At 36.9% G+C, this 18,145-nt stretch overlaps 4 protein-coding genes across 7 annotated transcripts in view; 1 reads left to right on the top strand and 3 right to left on the bottom strand.

Moving 5' to 3' along the window:
• Nucleotides 1–2,334, bottom strand: part of LOC104703481 (SPX domain-containing protein 2-like) — a 3,804-nt gene extending 1,470 nt beyond the window's left edge. Inside the window, exons 1-4 of one of the 4 annotated variants that reach the window (XM_019228045.1) lie at nucleotides 2,244–2,334; nucleotides 1,405–1,674; nucleotides 663–789; nucleotides 4–243 (exon numbers count right to left, since the gene is read on the bottom strand). In XM_019228045.1, the coding sequence (XP_019083590.1) occupies nucleotides 4–243; nucleotides 663–789; nucleotides 1,405–1,674; nucleotides 2,244–2,273 (667 nt within the window). In that variant the 5' untranslated portion in view covers nucleotides 2,274–2,334. Of the gene's footprint in view, nucleotides 1–3; nucleotides 244–662; nucleotides 790–1,404; nucleotides 1,705–2,243 lie in introns of those variants that run through there. The other 3 variants (XM_019228046.1, XM_019228047.1, XM_010419510.1) reach the window with 3 other exon arrangements.
• Nucleotides 4,821–10,162, top strand: LOC104703477 (potassium channel AKT1). Its single transcript, XM_010419504.2, has 11 exons — nucleotides 4,821–5,180; nucleotides 6,775–7,131; nucleotides 7,206–7,263; nucleotides 7,369–7,686; nucleotides 7,767–8,012; nucleotides 8,099–8,197; nucleotides 8,291–8,323; nucleotides 8,459–8,644; nucleotides 8,741–8,935; nucleotides 9,048–9,123; nucleotides 9,217–10,162. The coding sequence occupies exons 1-11, from the start codon at nucleotides 4,999–5,001 to the stop codon at nucleotides 10,059–10,061; spliced, it is 2,595 nt and encodes an 864-aa protein (XP_010417806.1). The 5' UTR covers nucleotides 4,821–4,998; the 3' UTR covers nucleotides 10,062–10,162.
• LOC104703478 (3-ketoacyl-CoA synthase 11) lies at nucleotides 10,144–12,586 on the bottom strand. The gene is made up of 2 exons (XM_010419506.2): nucleotides 12,252–12,586; nucleotides 10,144–11,940 (listed from the first exon to the last, which is right to left on the bottom strand). The coding sequence occupies exon 2, from the start codon at nucleotides 11,931–11,933 to the stop codon at nucleotides 10,404–10,406; it is 1,530 nt and encodes a 509-aa protein (XP_010417808.1). The 5' UTR covers nucleotides 11,934–11,940; nucleotides 12,252–12,586; the 3' UTR covers nucleotides 10,144–10,403.
• Nucleotides 12,750–18,145, bottom strand: part of LOC104703479 (WD repeat-containing protein 11-like) — a 7,140-nt gene continuing 1,744 nt past the window's right edge. Inside the window, exons 3-20 of the mRNA XM_019228054.1 lie at nucleotides 18,086–18,145; nucleotides 17,824–18,005; nucleotides 17,609–17,745; nucleotides 17,467–17,533; nucleotides 17,210–17,369; nucleotides 17,041–17,155; nucleotides 16,888–16,963; nucleotides 16,633–16,815; nucleotides 16,323–16,483; nucleotides 16,122–16,227; nucleotides 15,845–16,049; nucleotides 14,202–14,464; nucleotides 14,006–14,127; nucleotides 13,780–13,924; nucleotides 13,605–13,697; nucleotides 13,446–13,519; nucleotides 13,312–13,365; nucleotides 12,750–13,211 (exon numbers count right to left, since the gene is read on the bottom strand). Of these exons, the coding sequence (XP_019083599.1) occupies nucleotides 12,977–13,211; nucleotides 13,312–13,365; nucleotides 13,446–13,519; nucleotides 13,605–13,697; nucleotides 13,780–13,924; nucleotides 14,006–14,127; nucleotides 14,202–14,464; nucleotides 15,845–16,049; nucleotides 16,122–16,227; nucleotides 16,323–16,483; nucleotides 16,633–16,815; nucleotides 16,888–16,963; nucleotides 17,041–17,155; nucleotides 17,210–17,369; nucleotides 17,467–17,533; nucleotides 17,609–17,745; nucleotides 17,824–18,005; nucleotides 18,086–18,145 (2,438 nt within the window). The 3' untranslated portion in view covers nucleotides 12,750–12,976. The remainder of the gene's footprint in view (nucleotides 13,212–13,311; nucleotides 13,366–13,445; nucleotides 13,520–13,604; nucleotides 13,698–13,779; nucleotides 13,925–14,005; nucleotides 14,128–14,201; nucleotides 14,465–15,844; nucleotides 16,050–16,121; nucleotides 16,228–16,322; nucleotides 16,484–16,632; nucleotides 16,816–16,887; nucleotides 16,964–17,040; nucleotides 17,156–17,209; nucleotides 17,370–17,466; nucleotides 17,534–17,608; nucleotides 17,746–17,823; nucleotides 18,006–18,085) is intronic.

The raw sequence follows: 18,145 nt of genomic DNA, 5'->3' as shown, positions 1-18,145 counted from the left end.
CTCTAAGAAGATCAGAATCGTCCGTTGCTGTCTGGACCGTTCCAGAAGTTGTTGGCTCACCTTCCTCCAGATTCCGAATTTTGTTAGACGGGAAGAGATGGTCAAGCATAGCCTCGCACTCTTTCACAAACGTATTAAGCAGGTCGGTCGTGAAGAATGGTTCTTGAAGGACCTTTTGGATAAATGGTAAACGGATTAAAGCACCGGTTCGTTTGTCATACTTTTTGAGAATCTTTGCTAATCCTGTAAACCAATAGTACACAATTTAGGGAATAAGAATAAAGGTATAAAACCTTGAGATATTCTTAAGAAAAAGTATAAGCAAAGCATCTGCGATGAGTGGCCAAAATTAATAAATAAGAGCATATTCCTTCATGTGGGCACATTTTAAATAAACAAAGTAAACACAGATCGTGGAGAATATGACTCTTTTTACATAGAGACGTAATGTCAACACTAATTCAAGTTCCTCCTACTAGTTTCTTACGAAAAAAAATTTTAACCATTGACCCGGCGGTTTCAGTTACTAGGAAATGCTAGAACTGTTTTCATCAAAAACTAGACATGATGGACCTTGTGAAAGTGTTTCGACATCTAAACACAATAATTAATTGTTAAACATGTGAGCTTAGGCATCAATCAGCTTAAGAAAGAAAGCTTACCTGTATAGTTAAGAGCACTATAATTCATCAACAACACCATTTCTCCATGAAAATCTACAATCTCTTTCTTAATATTTATCATCTCTTCGTTTGAATTCTTCGCCTTTGCCACTTGGTCCTTCAATTCCTACGGTTCCCAAAACGAAAGAGTCGAAAAATACTACGCATAATCCCAAAAAAAAAAAAAAAAAAAACCNAAAAAATCGCCACCACGGCAACCCTTTCGAGTGTAGACCTAAATCTTTAACCAAACTATGCTCATGTTCAATTCAGAGGAATGAAACAACTAACTTAATCAAGATCCTGAGCCATTCGTGAAAATTGTAATTCTGTCAACATCACCTTATATATAAAAAAAAGAAAAAAAAAAACCTTAAGGCTTTGAATGGTTGTACCACACAATGCGTACCAATATTTTGGTATGCAAAATATTGGACTGTGGTATGGAGCAGATTAGTATGGAGTTTATATTAGTATGGAGCTTTTGAGGAGCAGAATGGAAAATGCAGACCAATAGTGAATTTACAATGGTATGGAGTTGTATGCTCAAATGCATACTAGTATGGAGATTTTTAGTATGCAACAATGCATACTGGTATGCAATGGTGAATGGTAAATTAAATGCAGACTAATCCAATTTTAGTCTGGTCTGGAGTATACTGTACAACCATTCAAAGACTAAGAATCCTAAAAGAAAAGATTTTTTTTTTTTTTTTATAAGGTTTCGTAACGTTGGACATACCTTCAATCGAATGATATACTCTTCCTCTTGCTCAACGAAGAAGGAATTGAATTTCTCAAGCTCATCTTCGAGGAGACTAATGAAATCGAGCTCTTCCTTGGTCATACCAGCGGTTGGATCTGAGTCGACGGAATTGGAATTGGAATCGGATCTCGAGCGTTTGCTAGGACGACGGTTGTCGACGGAACGTGGCTCCATAAGCTTGAGCTTCTTTTTGAGTTCTTTGTAGGAGAGGAATTTGTCACGCCATTCAGGTAAGGTTTCTTCGATCTGGTTGCTTAGGCTCTTGCCGAATTTCATGGCAGNAGCTTTTGAGGAGCAGAATGGAAAATGCAGACCAATAGTGAATTTACAATGGTATGGAGTTGTATGCTCAAATGCATACTAGTATGGAGATTTTTAGTATGCAACAATGCATACTGGTATGCAATGGTGAATGGTAAATTAAATGCAGACTAATCCAATTTTAGTCTGGTCTGGAGTATACTGTACAACCATTCAAAGACTAAGAATCCTAAAAGAAAAGATTTTTTTTTTTTTTTTATAAGGTTTCGTAACGTTGGACATACCTTCAATCGAATGATATACTCTTCCTCTTGCTCAACGAAGAAGGAATTGAATTTCTCAAGCTCATCTTCGAGGAGACTAATGAAATCGAGCTCTTCCTTGGTCATACCAGCGGTTGGATCTGAGTCGACGGAATTGGAATTGGAATCGGATCTCGAGCGTTTGCTAGGACGACGGTTGTCGACGGAACGTGGCTCCATAAGCTTGAGCTTCTTTTTGAGTTCTTTGTAGGAGAGGAATTTGTCACGCCATTCAGGTAAGGTTTCTTCGATCTGGTTGCTTAGGCTCTTGCCGAATTTCATGGCAGGCACAGGCAGCTGCGCTGAGAATAATAATTAATCAAAAATTTGGTTGGAGGTCTTTTGTATTGTTTCCTGATATATATATAATTTGTCTATTTGTTATTAAATGCCGAATATTCGTGGTTCTGTTTTTGGTATATCCTTTTTTTTTTTAAGTCTTGCTTAAGCATTTTTTTTTAATTTAGTTTTTTTTTTAAATTTAAATTTGCTATTTAGGTATTAGTTTATTTTCCAACAGTGTTGTTGTTAAAAGTAGCCCTACGCATTCGAGTACCCAATCGGATTCAGGTTTGGATGTTTGGGTTTTCAGATTTTTGGATGTAAAGATATAAAATCCGATTAGATATTTTATAATTTCTGGTTGGGTTCGGATAATTTGGCTTCGGGTTCGGATAATTTCGGATATACCCGAATTCATAATTTTTTTTTGGTCGTGAAGAGAAAAAAAAAATTACCTTCTATCTCCCTTTTCTTTTTCCCCTCTTCTTCATCTCTCTAATCTTCACCCAAAAACCCTAGATTTATTCATCTATAGCCACCAATTCAATAACCAAATCTTTCAAATCTTCTACCATATTTAACATCTATAGCAAATTATATGATATGATTCATATTTATCTATGTTTTCAATCTCACTCACTCCTTAAAAGTCAAACACCACAAACTATCACTCAATTTTTTAGATTTGCTTATCATATTTCTCATAAAATTGATATGGGTAATGAAAATTTAAATCGATTAGGGATTCTATAGTTCTTCTGTTGATTATGAAAGAAAAAATAAGTCAATTAGGAATTTTAGATTACAGATGTATAAATATATATAGATAAATATTTAATATTTTCATACTAACACATAATAAGTAAGGTGACAAAATGGTTTATGATGCACCAATTAATGCATAAGGTACTAGGTTCAAATCCACAAAGGTGCATTTTTATATTTATTTCGGGTCAATTCGGACCTTCTTCGAGTATCGGATAATACCTGAACCCGATCGGGTATCCGAATCTCAGAAAAACTAAATCTGATCAGGTATTTCATACTATCCGAATCTAAACCGAACTGTCTATTTAAAGTTGGATTCGAGTTTCAGATTCGGTTAAAATGCCCAACCCTAGCTAAAAGAGATGAGAACGCTAGACAAAGCAAGCAACATAACATCCAGCCACTTCTACAGTTGCGTGAACTGTAGCCGCCAACAACGTGTGTAAAGTTGTTTAGCCGGTCTTTTATTTTCTTTTTTCAATAATCTAATCAGATTAACCAAACCGAACTAAATCAAAAACAAAATGCGGTAATTAGCTTTGGGACTATAAATCGAATCTTTTTGTCTGAACCAAATCGAACCGGGTTGGAGGGCAATTGGTTATTGATTAGCTACTGATAAACAATAGATAAGCATAAATTCCAGACCATGAATGTTTGAGAGTTTCTAAGAAATTTTTAGATTATGGAGGCTGTATATATTTATTTGGTTTTCAGATGTTAGATTTTGGTTTTTGGTTTATCGATTTTGTAAAAAAAAAAAATTGAAAAATTAAAAGAACTTAATGTTGTTGCAAGCAAATCTCAAAAAACTCTTCTTGATTGAACAAATAAATGGTTTTTTTTGGATAATCCGAAACCAAAAACTAAACTAAACTGGAAATAACTACTATTCAAAGCCTAATCGCGATTTGAGATAAGAAGAAGAACCCTAGGATTTTTATTTTTCCCCCAATTCAAAACGACGACGTTTCATTTAATTGGGACTTAGATATCTTATAGGTGTATAGGGATAAATTTGTGTGATATAACAGAGTATTGTTGTGGGATCAACTGGTTAAGTCCTACGCTATTTGTATCTGAGGACGCAGGTTTGACCCACGAGAGTGAGGATTTCCATAATTTTTTTCGATTTCGATGGATGCTACCTTAGGTTTATATGAATAAGTTTGTATGATTCTTTCGAGAATTGTTGTGGAATAAACTGGTTAAGTCCTATGCTAAACACGTAAGAGATCGCATGTTCGAATCTCCGGAGTGTGGAATTTCCACAATTTTTTGCGAAGAAAACATATTAAAACGGTGTCGTTTTACATTTTCGATGGCACGTCAATACACATGTGGATTTTGAGTCAGCAACTCTAACGGTTGACTTAAATCCGTTAACGTGGACTGTGAAATTAGCTCAAATTTTGTGAGTATAAGTATAAAATTTGAAATGTATTAGGGTACATGTCTAAATTGGCACTCCTTGTTTGTACAGGCAGAAATTCGCACTTTTGCGGTGTGTACAGATATGAAATGACCATTTTCTCTTTTCAATAGTTAGAACTTAGAAGTCAAACAAACAATAAAAATAGTAAGTATAATGATTGAAAGAAATTGAGATCATGCATACATGCTCTAATGTATATAATTTAAGTCAACTCTTCCTCTTACGTCTAGTATCATTTCTTTTCCATTAGCACAACTATTAATGAGCTAGACGGATATTTTATTTTATCTCGGAAATGGAAAAGCCACCATTAATGCCCCTGGGCGTAAGACGTGAAAGTGGGTCCAGAAAACTTATTTTCTTGAAAGTGTAGGAAGGATCCAAAGTCAGAGATGACACACCCGCAATAAATCCAAGAGCTAAGCTGAAGCTGCCTATTTTGCCTCTTTTGCTGAAACCAAAAGAAGAAGAAAAAAAGGGTCATCAAAGAGGAAGCCGAGAAAATAAAATTACATAGCGGTGATGAGAAGAGGAGCTTTGCTATGCGGACAAGGCCAAGATGAGATTGAACAGTTGTCATCTCTTTCGAGAGAGAGTAGTCATTTTAGTCTTTCTACTGGAATTTTACCTTCACTTGGGGCTAGAAGTAACCGACGAGTTAAGCTGAGGAGATTCGTCGTATCTCCTTATGATCACAAATACAGGTTTCATTTTATTACCACCATCTCTTGTTTTATTTTCACTTAGTCTTCTCTGTTAGCTAAGAACATTTGCCTTCTCAAAGTTTCACTATTTCTTACGATTTCAACTTGATTCATCATCTATGTATCTTCTTTATTGATTCATTTTTAGGAATCGGAAATACGAAAAAATTAAGTTTAGGATCATAATTGGCAAGTGTTTTTTTTTTGTTGTTTAAAAATTAAGTTTAGGATCATAATTAGCAAGTTTCTTTTTTATTTTTGTTTTTTATATATATATTAAAAAGTTATTTTTAATGGTTGGTGATCAACTTTTGTATTTTATCATGGGTACATAGTTATATACTTACACTAACCCCACTAAACTAACTAATCTTATTTCCTAGTAGTATTAAATTAGGTAAAATAATCATTTCGTGAATTACAATTTTTAAATTTAAACAAATAACATCTAGTTTGAATCTTATACTAGACTAATTTATTTCAATATAGTACATTTTGTATCGTTTTCTTTGACATGAAAAGAAATTATAAGTTTTTCATGGTTGGTGATTATTTTTTTTTTTACGTAAAAATTTGAATTTGTACTTTTAATGGTTGGTGATCTACTTTTGTATTTTGTCATGTGTTATACTATATATGTAATATATATACACAACGATTAATCAACAGGTTTTCTATTATTTTTGTAAATTTGGTTGGATTAAAAGTTTTATCCTCCAATTATTGAAGATTTTATGTTGGTATTAACTTTTAAATATTGTTATTTGATTTTAAGCTATTTATATTCCACTATTTTATTGCAATAAATTATCTGTCCAAATTTTTCACGTTATTCAATAACTTTTTTTTTATAAATGAAATATAAAATAGTAAAATTACGTGCAAATATAAAATGATATTTTGGTCAAAAACACAAAAAAGTTGGTTTCTCTTATTCATGTTTTTCACGTAGGTTGTTTAACTAAACTCTGTTCAAAAAAAAATTGTTTTACTTAACAATAAAAAAAAATCTATCTATCTTATTATTATTATTATTATTATTATTATTATTATTATTATTATTACTATTATTATTATTACTATTATTATTATTATTACTATTATTATTATTATTATTATTACTATTATTATTATTATTATTATTATTATTATTATGGATTATTTTTGTTACGTTACAACTAACTCTCCTCTTTTGTTCAACATTTGGAATTTGATATTCAAAAAAGTATATCTATGAAGGCGAAGGCAAATGTAGAATATTCAAGGCCTCCATTATTACTATGGTTGGCTAATTTAGCTTAAAAGCCGCCTTTGCTTTTGGCTTTTGCTTTTCGTGATAATTTATAAATGAGCAAGAGAATGTGGAACAATCAAGGCACTCATATCTTGATTTCAACGATTGATGCAAATCTGATAAATTATTATAACCAATAGTAGAAAAACGTTTCTTGTGGATAGGGCCATCAAATGTAACACAGTAATATTCAAAAATATGAGCTTTATTGGGGTATATATATTTAAAGGTAATTTGTGGGATATGTTGTAATATAGGTTATAAAAAAAAATTATATTGATAAATTTATGTTTACTACAGGATATGGGAGGCTTTCTTAGTGGTTCTTGTGGTTTACACATCTTGGGTTTCGCCTTTCGAGTTTGGGTTCTTGAGAAAGCCAAGGCCACCACTCTCTATCACCGATAACATTGTGAATGCATTCTTTGCTATGGATATCATCATGACATTCTTTGTCGGTTACCTCGATAAATCGACTTACCTAATTGTTGATGATCGTAAACTGATTGCATTTAAGTACTTGCGCTCTTGGTTCCTTCTTGACCTCGTATCAACCATCCCCTCAGAGGCTGCTATGAAAATTTCATCCCAGTCTTATGGGTTGTTTAACATGCTTCGTCTTTGGCGTCTTCGCAGAGTCGGTGCCTTGTTTGCCAGGTTTGAACCATAAAGTACTCTTGTCTTCTTTCCTTCACCATTTTCTCTAAATTTTGACATTTTATTTTTAACAGACTAGAGAAAGACCGCAACTTTAACTACTTTTGGGTCCGATGCGCAAAGCTCGTTTGTGTAAGAACATCAAATTGTTTAATATACTTATAATGTTAACTTCATGTAAACTACACTCTCAATGTTGTAATAGTGTAGATACTAACTTACTCGCATTTTTTGCAGGTTACCCTTTTTGCGGTTCATTGTGCTGCATGTTTCTACTACCTTATCGCAGCACGCAATCATGACCCAGCAAAGACATGGATTGGAGCTTCTAACAAAAACTTCCTAGAGGAAAGCCTATGGATGAGATATGTGACTTCCATGTATTGGTCCATCACTACTCTAACCACTGTTGGTTATGGTGATCTCCATCCAGTGAACACAAAAGAGATGATATTTGACATTTTCTATATGCTCTTCAACCTTGGATTAACCGCATACTTGATCGGTAACATGACCAATTTGGTTGTCCATGGAACAAGTCGGACTAGAAATTTTGTAAGTTAGCATCTTCATTACCTACCTTATTCAATCTATAGTTCAATATGACCTTCATAATTTTTTTTTTCTTTTTTCAGAGAGATACAATCCAAGCTGCTTCAAATTTTGCTCATAGAAATCATTTACCAGTTCGTCTACAAGATCAAATGCTTGCACATTTATGTTTGAAATATCGGACTGACTCTGAGGGGCTGCAACAGCAAGAAACTCTTGATGCGCTCCCAAAAGCCATTAGATCAAGTATATCACACTTTCTTTTCTACTCCCTCATGGATAAAGCCTACCTGTTTCGTGGAGTATCCAATGACCTGCTTTTTCAACTGGTATATACCAAAATGCATCTGAAACATGTTCCATTTTCGACAAAAAAAGCAAATGAATTGCTTCCATCGCTCTTTACAATTTGCAGGTCTCAGAAATGAAAGCTGAGTACTTCCCACCAAAAGAAGATGTGATCTTGCAGAACGAAGCGCCAACAGACTTCTATATCCTTGTGAATGGTACCGCGGTAAGAAAACATTACAAAGTTCTTTACAGTTATGTTAAGTTGACCTAAAATGAAATGAATGTGAGACTAACTTACATATTCGTTATGTTGCAGGACTTGATAGATGTAGATAGTGGAACAGAAACTGTAAGTCATGTCACATGGTTGATGTTTTCTCATTTTATTTTTATTCCTTTTTGTCTCTCCAAACCCGTACGTGATCTTGGAGGGAGGTACGATGTAACTAAGCATTTACAATGAGAAGTTTATGGAGAATTTCAGATTGTAAAAGAGGTCAAAGCTGGAGACATTGTAGGGGAGATAGGGGTGTTGTGCTACAGACCACAGCTATTTACCGTGAGGACAAAACGGTTGTGCCAACTGTTGCGTATGAACCGTACAACTTTCTTGAACATCATTCAGGCTAATGTTGGAGATGGTACCATAATCATGAATAATTTACTTCAGGTGAGTCAACAGATCTTTTTGAGGTTATCATAAGGTGAAATCAGAAACCATACGTACTGACTTGTCTCAGTACTCTCTTTCTTTGGGGGAGAGCAGTATTTGAAGGACATGAATGATCCGGTGATGACGAATGTTCTGCTGGAGACAGAAAACATGCTTGCTCGGGGTAAAATGGATCTTCCTCTCAATTTATGTTTTGCTGCAATAAGAGAAGACGATTTGCTGTTACATCAGCTACTAAAGAGAGGACTTGATCCTAATGAATCGGATAACAATGGCAGAACACCTCTGGTGAGTGAAGTTCACAATATTTATTCTGTTATTTTAATTCTTCCCATCAAGCTCTTGGAGACTATGATACACTTAGATATGTCTTTTTCTTTTTTATTGTTTCTGGAAACAGCATATAGCAGCATCAAAAGGGAGTCTAAACTGTGTTCTTCTTCTGTTGGAATACAACGCAGACCCCAATTGTAGAGGTACTTTACTTGGTTGTTCAGCTTTCATATACTTCCCTTTTGATTTAAAAGGTAATTTCTTCTCAACTATATATTGAGCTTCTTGGTTTACAGACACGGAAGGGAGTGTACCATTGTGGGAAGCAATGGTGGAAGGGCATGAGAAAGTTGTAAAGGTACTGTTAGAAAATGGCAGTAGCATAGACGCAGGGGATGTGGGTCATTTTGCTTGCACCGCCGCTGAACAAGGCAACTTGAAACTACTAAAAGAAATTGTTCTACATGGTGGAGACGTTACACGTCCCAGAGCCACAGGCACCTCTGCACTCCATACCGCTGTATGCGAAGAGAACATTGAGATGGTAAAGTATCTTCTGGATCAAGGTGCGGACGTTAACAAACAGGATATGCATGGTTGGACGGCGAGAGATCTTGCTGAGCAACAAGGGCATGAGGATATTAAAGCCCTATTTCGAGAAAAGTTACACCAGCGGAGGGTGCATATCGAGACAAGTTCTTCGGTTCCTATACTCAAAAGTGGGATTCGATTCCTCGGCAGATTCACTAGTGAACCCAACATCCGTCCTGCTGCATCAAGAGAAGTGTCTTTCAGGGTCCGGGAAACAAGGGCAAGACGGAAAACTAATAACTTCGACAACTCCTTGTTTGGTATATTAGCTAATCAAAGTGTACCCAAGAACGGGCTAGCTACAGTAGATGAAGGCAGAACTGGAAACCCTGTGAGGGTGACGATTAGTTGCGCAGAAAAAGATGACGTACCCGGGAAGCTTGTACTGCTTCCTGGGAGTTTCAAGGAGTTGCTAGAATTGGGTTCCAACAAGTTTGGTATTGTTGCTGCCAAAGTTATCAGCAAAGACAACAATGCAGAGATTGATGATGTCGATGTTATAAGAGATGGTGATCATCTCATCTTTGCATCTGATTCTAAAAACACATAGGAGCTAATCTGCCAAATTCTATCACATTTTGTTGTTTAATGACAAGTTGATAACTTTTGTTTTTAACAACTTTGTCAAAAAATGAAAGAAAGCTACAAATATACATGCAGACACAACAACCAAAAACACAAGTTGGACCGACCATTGACGGTCTGCTGCTGTCTACAACATGTTTTTCCACTAAAAAGGAGAAAAAATGTTCAGCCCCAAAAATAAATGTTAACCAGTTTGGTATATCAGATAACCAATCAAAAACTAACCAGGGGAATTAATAAGGAAGACACAATAAATATCAAAAGCTGAAAACTCAAAAGAAAAAATTCCCACTGTTGGTTGTGGTTTCTAGATAGTTGAGACCGTGGGGACATCAACTGGGAACTCATGGATTTCATCCATCCATGGGTTCTTCTCTTTATTAGGGTTTACCGACCTGACCGCTCTCCAAACGGAGCTGTTGCACTTGAACCCTGAACCAAAAGCTATCTGCCAGATTCTATCACCTTTCTTTATCCGTCCTTTGGCCTCACTATATGCTAACTCATACCACAAAGAACTGCTGGATGTGTTACCAAAACGGTAGAGTGTCATTCTCGAGGGTTCCATGTGCCAATCAGTGAGTTTCAAGTTCTTCTCCAATTCATCAAGAACAGCTCTTCCTCCCGCATGGATGCAGAAATGCTCAAATGCTAGTTTGAAGTCTGGGATGTAAGGTTTGATCTTCATCTTGAAGAGTCTTCTTCCAACTAATGTTGCAAAGAATAGAAGCTGTTCAGATGTCGGTAAAACTAGTGGTCCTAACGTCGTGATGTTCGTCTTGAGAGCATCACCGGCAACAGCCATTAGTTCTTTGGAGAGGGTTACACCAACCTTACTTGTGGAATCCTCTTCTTGAGTGATGCAGCCAAAGCACTTATCATCAGCTCCCTTGTGGGTTCTAACAGTATCAACAAGCTCGTATTTCGATCTTCTTCTGTCCCATCGTTTGTTTGAGAGAAGAATCGCTGCACCACCCATTCTGAAAAGACAGTTGGAGACAAGCTTTGACCGGTCATTCCCGAAATACCAGTTCAAAGTAATATTCTCCATGCTAATCACCATGGCATAAGTGTTGGGAATGGTGTGAAGAAGATGTTTAGCAAGGTCGATAGAGATCAAACCAGCACTGCAACCCATTCCTCCCAAGTTGTAACTGAGTATGTTCCCACGGAGCTTATAATGATTGACAACCATAGCAGATAACGAAGGTGTCGGGTTAAACAAACTGCAGTTAACAATCAATATCCCAATATCCTTAGGATTCACATTGGTCTTGGCAAGAAGCTCATTGATGGCTCCAAACATCACAGTCTCCGCCTCTTTTCGAGCTTCTTTCATACACGGGTTTGGAGGAACATTGAGGACAGCCTCAGGTAAATAAGTAGATTCCCCAAGTCCCGAACGTGTTAAAATCTTGCGCTGGAACTCAAGATTCTCCTCTGTGAAAGAACCAGTGAGTTTAGAACGGTCCATGAAGATCTTTTTAGTGCATTTACGGGAATCATCGGGCTTGAAGCAGGAGAAGTCAACCAAGTACACAGGACGCGGCCGGGTCATGAAGTAAATGGTCATTAAAAACACAAGGAGCATTGAACAAACAATCACTGAGATAAGATTGTACTGAAGATGCTCCCATAGGTTACGAAGATCGCTGAGAGAGAAACTCGAAATCTGCGCGGCGATTACAAGCACCAAAGGGGAAAGGAAGAGGTACATGCCATGTGTGATAAGGTAATGGTAACCAAGCTTCACATACTTAAGCTTCACTGATTTTTTGAAATCAGGTAGATTACGATCATATGATCCCATCAACGGTTTCTTCTGCTCATCATCCATACCTTCTCTGCTCGGAAAAAGTAAAAAAAAAAATGATACAGAATCAATCAATATATGTGACATTTTCGACAAGATAAACGTTACTATATGACAAAACCACTTGCGGAACCTATACCCAAATGGAAAGTTCATACTTTCACATCAATTACTAGATTATTATTATCAAGATCGGAATATTAAAAAAAAAAAAAAAAAAAAAAAAAAAAAAAAAAAAAAAGNAATTCCAGAATGCATTTACAAGACCTAGATTCGATTCATTTTTTTCTTAAAACACGACATTATTTGAGGAAAAGAAACAGAACATAGGAGGAGACTAACCTTGCAAGAACTCTTTGGCGATTACGGAGAAACCGAGAAGAAGAGAGATAGAGAAAGAAAGATGGTTAACTTTTTTTTTTTTTTCTCGCTGCACAGTTGTCACGGTAGTAACAATAGACAACGAATAAATAAATAAATAAAATATTTATGTCTGGATTTATCGGGAGAGGGATCTGTGATTGGGGCTTTGCAGCCTGTTAAAGGAAAGGAATCGACTTGGAAGAACATGAGACGTTTTGTCTTTGTTCATCTTGTCTTTGCTTTGTCCTTCTCGGTTCGTGGTTTTGTTTTTGTTATTGTCAGATTGTTGCAAAGTGGTTTTGTTGTAATAAACGGACTTGAAGTAGAAGATGAGTATTATATTGCTTTTTGCCTTGGTGCTCCCATCTCAATTTTTACATCTGTTTTATAAATCTGGGTTAGTAATGGTATTTTCTTAAAAAGTAGTAGTACATTTCTCATAGTTTTGGCTTCGATTTTGAAAATCCATGTAATTTCTTTTTCATCCCAGCCTCCCAGGGCCTCTTCAGAAGGTACTTACATCTACTTTTCGGGATAAAAGACGTGCCCACACCATTTTTTCTGTATCTTATAAATATGGAAACTCAAAAAGTAATGGCTCTAACAAGAGGTACGATTTGTGTCCTGTGAAACATAATCAAATGTTAAACTTAACTGATTAGTTAAAAGACTGACCATGTAATGTTTATAGTATACACAAGTTGTCAGTGAAAAAATGGAGGTGAATCCATGCATAGATGCACCAGCTTCCTCTGATACAACTCGTAGCTTTCAGTAATTGCAATCACGTCTTCATTCTTTGAATCAATGCTCCAACTCTCTGCCAGAATTTCTTGGCAAGCCATAATGAAGAGAGCTGCTATCTCTGGCCGCTCAGCCTTGCGAAATGCTGCTACAGCTTCCTCAAACGCTCCTACTGCTACATATAGTATCACACCCCTGAAAATTCCAACAATTTTTATATTAAGATTACTATTTTCGTCATTTCTTCTATGGAATACATTATTATATCTAATGGAAGAATACATTATATATTTACCTCCAGAGGTTGTGTTCAATGTTCACGACGTGACCTGCCCACCTTTGCAACACCCTGAGTTTCAATTACCAAGAGTTATTTTGATTTGATTACCTGTTACGACCATGGATATAGATTAAGATTAGCCGACACACCTGGCATAGTCAGATCCATTTAAATGCGTCGCTGCCAATGTTGCAGAATCCGTCCAACAACCAGCATCTTGTAACTGCAATGACCACACGCATTAAGCTAATCTTGGATCTGAACTCGGCTAAGATTTTTTCCACAAAAGTTATAAAAAGAAACATAACCTGCGAGCATGCTTCTTGGTATCTTCCTACTGAACAAAGAAGATGAGTTCCAGAAAGTGACCTGTCTGACCTTACCATGTTGGCTGCAACTACCTTCATATGAAAATAATGTCAAGGAAAAGCCTCCGGTTCTTGATATATTCACAACTAGAGATGAAATTTGGCATCTTACTACCTTCACCGCTAGCTCAACGAGGGATTTTGACACAGTGGAAGATAAAGCAACAGCACGCAGGGCATTTGGATAGAAATAAGAGCTATCTGGAGAAGTGGAGAGTAAGAGACTCACTGCACCTTCCAAGTTCCCAACTGAAACAAGTCTGCTCATCAAAATCACAAGTATGTTAACCTCAAATCTTAATTCAAGTATACTCATTGTCTGAAATGGGATGAGGACTAACTCGTGTACTCGTTTCTGAATGGCCTCTTCCCCTTCTAGTTTCTCATGCCACGGGATTCTCTCATTAGCGCATAACCATAACTCTTTTTGTTCAAACGCCATTAGTCTGAGCTGACTTTCACTCTGTTCACCAACCAAAAATTCACAAGGGTAGAGCACAAGGTAATCATTTCTAGTTATTCCACAGTATGACTAACCAAGGAACAGTTCTTCTCAAATCCTGAAGCTGATGGTCCCTTTGATGTAGTTTTGCTCAGCATAGATGTCTCATCAGAATGCTTCTCCGGAGACTTGCTTGCTGTTTTGTTGACTACGTGGTTCATGGCAGAAGGCAGTTGCAGCCAAAAAAGTGCCTCAGAAGTTTCTCCAAAAATTGCAGCAGCGAAAGCAAATCTTGCAGCACAACCCTTATTAACTAGACTAGAATATAATTTTGCTTTCTCATCATCGAGTAGGCAGCCTTTAATTAAGCCCATCAGCATTTTGAATATTTTTTGTACAAAAAAAAAAGAAGAGAAAACATCATTAATCATGAAAGGACATACAAAAACGTTTTATGGAGAAGAAATAACGATGAAACGCTACCTTCTGAACGATATGGTTCTAATACTTTAAGAAACATTTCCAGCACCGCAGGGTCACCGATTGGTGGGAAATCAATCATGAAAGTGCGAAGATCTTTAGAAGAAGTAGTTCTTCCGGGAATAGAATGTGGTCGCTTGTTGATACATGTACTAGAAGTGTTGAACCAAGATGGCTTTACGCCCAACTGCAAGATCATCCGCAGTGCCTACAAATAGACTGTAAGCTATAGTACTTGTGAGTTCTGATCAGCGCAAAACCAAACATAAATTAACCTTACCAGGGCATGTGGTGTGGGGAGGAACATAGGAGTGCATAAAGGCACAGGACGAAATCTGACATTAGAAGGTTTTGTATGGGATATTTGGGTCGTCATTTTTTCATCTCTGTATGCATTCAGTTAAGGACATCAAGAACATTCTTCTCTGACTTCACAGGCTATTGTAAAGGTTACACTCTAAGAAACATATACATCACTTACACATGAACCTCAACCAAGCGGAAGCTACCATCAGTTCCAGCAACGCACAACACAAGGGAGTCAAATTTGCTAGTTCGCAGGGGCAGCCAATCAAGTTCAAGTATAAGGGTGCCAGGAATTTGAGGCCGCATAAGAGAAATAGACAAAGGATCTGGCGAATCCTACAATGAAAATACAAAGGCCATGGCTTAATTTGGATATGAAAAATTTACAAGTACAGCTATGAGAAAAAGTGTTAACTAGACCACTATTATGACATATGAATATAAGACCTCTTATAACAACGTCTAGAAGTTACAAGAGACCTTACGAGGTCGTAGATGGAGAATGTGTTGTCATAGAATAGCACTGTAATTCGTCCTCTGCTAATATCGCCAGCAAAGACAGGTGAAAATCTGATCTTCTTTATTCCTTCTCTGCATGTGTTAAATGAAGAGGAGTTACCGGATACTACATCCCACCACCGTATGTTCCCTAACTTGTCACCTGTGACCTGTTAAGTGAGTTTTTAAAAGATTTTGCTTAAAAACAGCGAGAGATAAAATCAGAATGGCAGAATACATACAACATGAGGTATGCGATATGCCATAGCAGTTATTAACCCATCAGAAGAAACGAAAGAAGATGCCGGCCATTTTGGTCTTACAAAAGAAACGANTTAAGCCCATCAGCATTTTGAATATTTTTTGTACAAAAAAAAAAGAAGAGAAAACATCATTAATCATGAAAGGACATACAAAAACGTTTTATGGAGAAGAAATAACGATGAAACGCTACCTTCTGAACGATATGGTTCTAATACTTTAAGAAACATTTCCAGCACCGCAGGGTCACCGATTGGTGGGAAATCAATCATGAAAGTGCGAAGATCTTTAGAAGATGTAGTTCTTCCGGGAATAGAATGTGGTCGCTTGTTGATACATGTACTAGAAGTGTTGAACCAAGATGGCTTTACGCCCAACTGCAAGATCATCCGCAGTGCCTACAAATAGACTGTAAGCTATAGTACTTGTGAGTTCTGATCAGCGCAAAACCAAACATAAATTAACCTTACCAGGGCATGTGGTGTGGGGAGGAACATAGGAGTGCATAAAGGCACAGGACGAAATCTGACATTAGAAGGTTTTGTATGGGATATTTGGGTCGTCATTTTTTCATCTCTGTATGCATTCAGTTAAGGACATCAAGAACATTCTTCTCTGACTTCACAGGCTATTGTAAAGGTTACACTCTAAGAAACATATACATCACTTACACATGAACCTCAACCAAGCGGAAGCTACCATCAGTTCCAGCAACGCACAACACAAGGGAGTCAAATTTGCTAGTTCGCAGGGGCAGCCAATCAAGTTCAAGTATAAGGGTGCCAGGAATTTGAGGCCGCATAAGAGAAATAGACAAAGGATCTGGCGAATCCTACAATGAAAATACAAAGGCCATGGCTTAATTTGGATATGAAAAATTTACAAGTACAGCTATGAGAAAAAGTGTTAACTAGACCACTATTATGACATATGAATATAAGACCTCTTATAACAACGTCTAGAAGTTACAAGAGACCTTACGAGGTCGTAGATGGAGAATGTGTTGTCATAGAATAGCACTGTAATTCGTCCTCTGCTAATATCGCCAGCAAAGACAGGTGAAAATCTGATCTTCTTTATTCCTTCTCTGCATGTGTTAAATGAAGAGGAGTTACCGGATACTACATCCCACCACCGTATGTTCCCTAACTTGTCACCTGTGACCTGTTAAGTGAGTTTTTAAAAGATTTTGCTTAAAAACAGCGAGAGATAAAATCAGAATGGCAGAATACATACAACATGAGGTATGCGATATGCCATAGCAGTTATTAACCCATCAGAAGAAACGAAAGAAGATGCCGGCCATTTTGGTCTTACAAAAGAAACGAAATCAACAAGTTAGAGAGTATGAAAGAAAAAACTGTAAAGTTGTTTTCCTTGAAAAGGAACCTGAAATCTCGAATTCTGCGCCCGTAAACTTCAAATACGCCAAGTGCACCATTTACTAGTGCAAATGCAAAACTTTCAGAAGCATCATCTTGAAGTCCATCAGCACCTACAGATTCTGTAAGAATTCAAGTCAAGGGAAATGACCAAGTTGTTATAGAAAGTCGCTTACTAGTTTCTGATGCTTTTGGAGTTCCAGTGTCATCTGGTGTGGCATTTGTTTCCTGGTTATAAGACATCGAAGGCTTCTTTGAAAGACTCTTTTGATCTAATCTTGCAATAGTTGGGAGAGTCCATTCTAGAACCGTGAAAGGGAGAGCTAGTGATCTAAGCTACAGGAAATACAAGTCATAGCAATGTGTAAGTACAAACCCATATTTCATCATAATTTTCTTGACTACTTGTATCACTTGTAATAACCCAACTAACCATCACAGGGCTTTTAGTCATTGCCCAGACTTCTACTGGAGCATCACGGAACAAAACAAGAAGATACCTGAAAACAAACAAGCTGTTCAAGACTTTTTTTTTTATCCTTTTGTAAAGCCTCTGAAAAAGTAAAGAGACCAACCTCCCAGAAGATGAAGCCCTAAGAGCTCTTATAGAAGCTCGCTCTGGTCTTTGCAAAACTCGAAAGCCCCTACTGACCCCACTTCTAAGACATGTGACGACGAGCTTATTAATATACCCACCTTTCCGTTTACTCACCTGACACCGCAAAGCAACATTATCGTGTTCATGTAGTGCTATTTAAGGATCTGATGGAATAATTTTCCTTTTTTTTACCTGACTACAAGAAAATGACACGATTCTCGAATTTCCTAGCCAATTTAAACCCCTTATACTACTAGTGTGTGCAGAGAAACTTGTTGCCACTGCATTTGCAGACACATCAACCACATCAATTGTGCCAGCTTCAGTTCCCAAAGCTACAAGAGGAACTACTACAGCAGGGAAATTCCCTCCACCTTCATGCAAAGATATATTCTTATCCATGAACTTGAGATTTTCATTTTTATTTAACATTTAAAAGAACGATGCAACTCACGAGCCAAAGTCGCTGTCATGGAAGGGGTTGGTACCGCAAGCACAGTCACTGTAGACGAGA

This window comes from Camelina sativa, chromosome 7 (assembly GCF_000633955.1).
Source record: "Camelina sativa cultivar DH55 chromosome 7, Cs, whole genome shotgun sequence".
NCBI classification, from domain to species: Eukaryota; Viridiplantae; Streptophyta; class Magnoliopsida; order Brassicales; family Brassicaceae; genus Camelina; species Camelina sativa.
This window is presented reverse-complemented; position numbering and strand designations above follow the sequence as displayed.

Coding starts and splice junctions, on each gene's coding strand:
- LOC104703477 (XM_010419504.2), top strand. CDS start 4,999: ATGAGAAGAGGAGCTTTGCTATGCGGACAAGGCCAAGATGAGATTGAA. Junction 8,936..9,047: donor ACAATGGCAGAACACCTCTG/GTGAGTGAAGTT, acceptor TTCTGGAAACAG/CATATAGCAGCATCAAAAGG. Junction 9,124..9,216: donor CGCAGACCCCAATTGTAGAG/GTACTTTACTTG, acceptor CTTGGTTTACAG/ACACGGAAGGGAGTGTACCA.
- LOC104703478 (XM_010419506.2), bottom strand. CDS start 11,933: ATGGATGATGAGCAGAAGAAACCGTTGATGGGATCATATGATCGTAAT.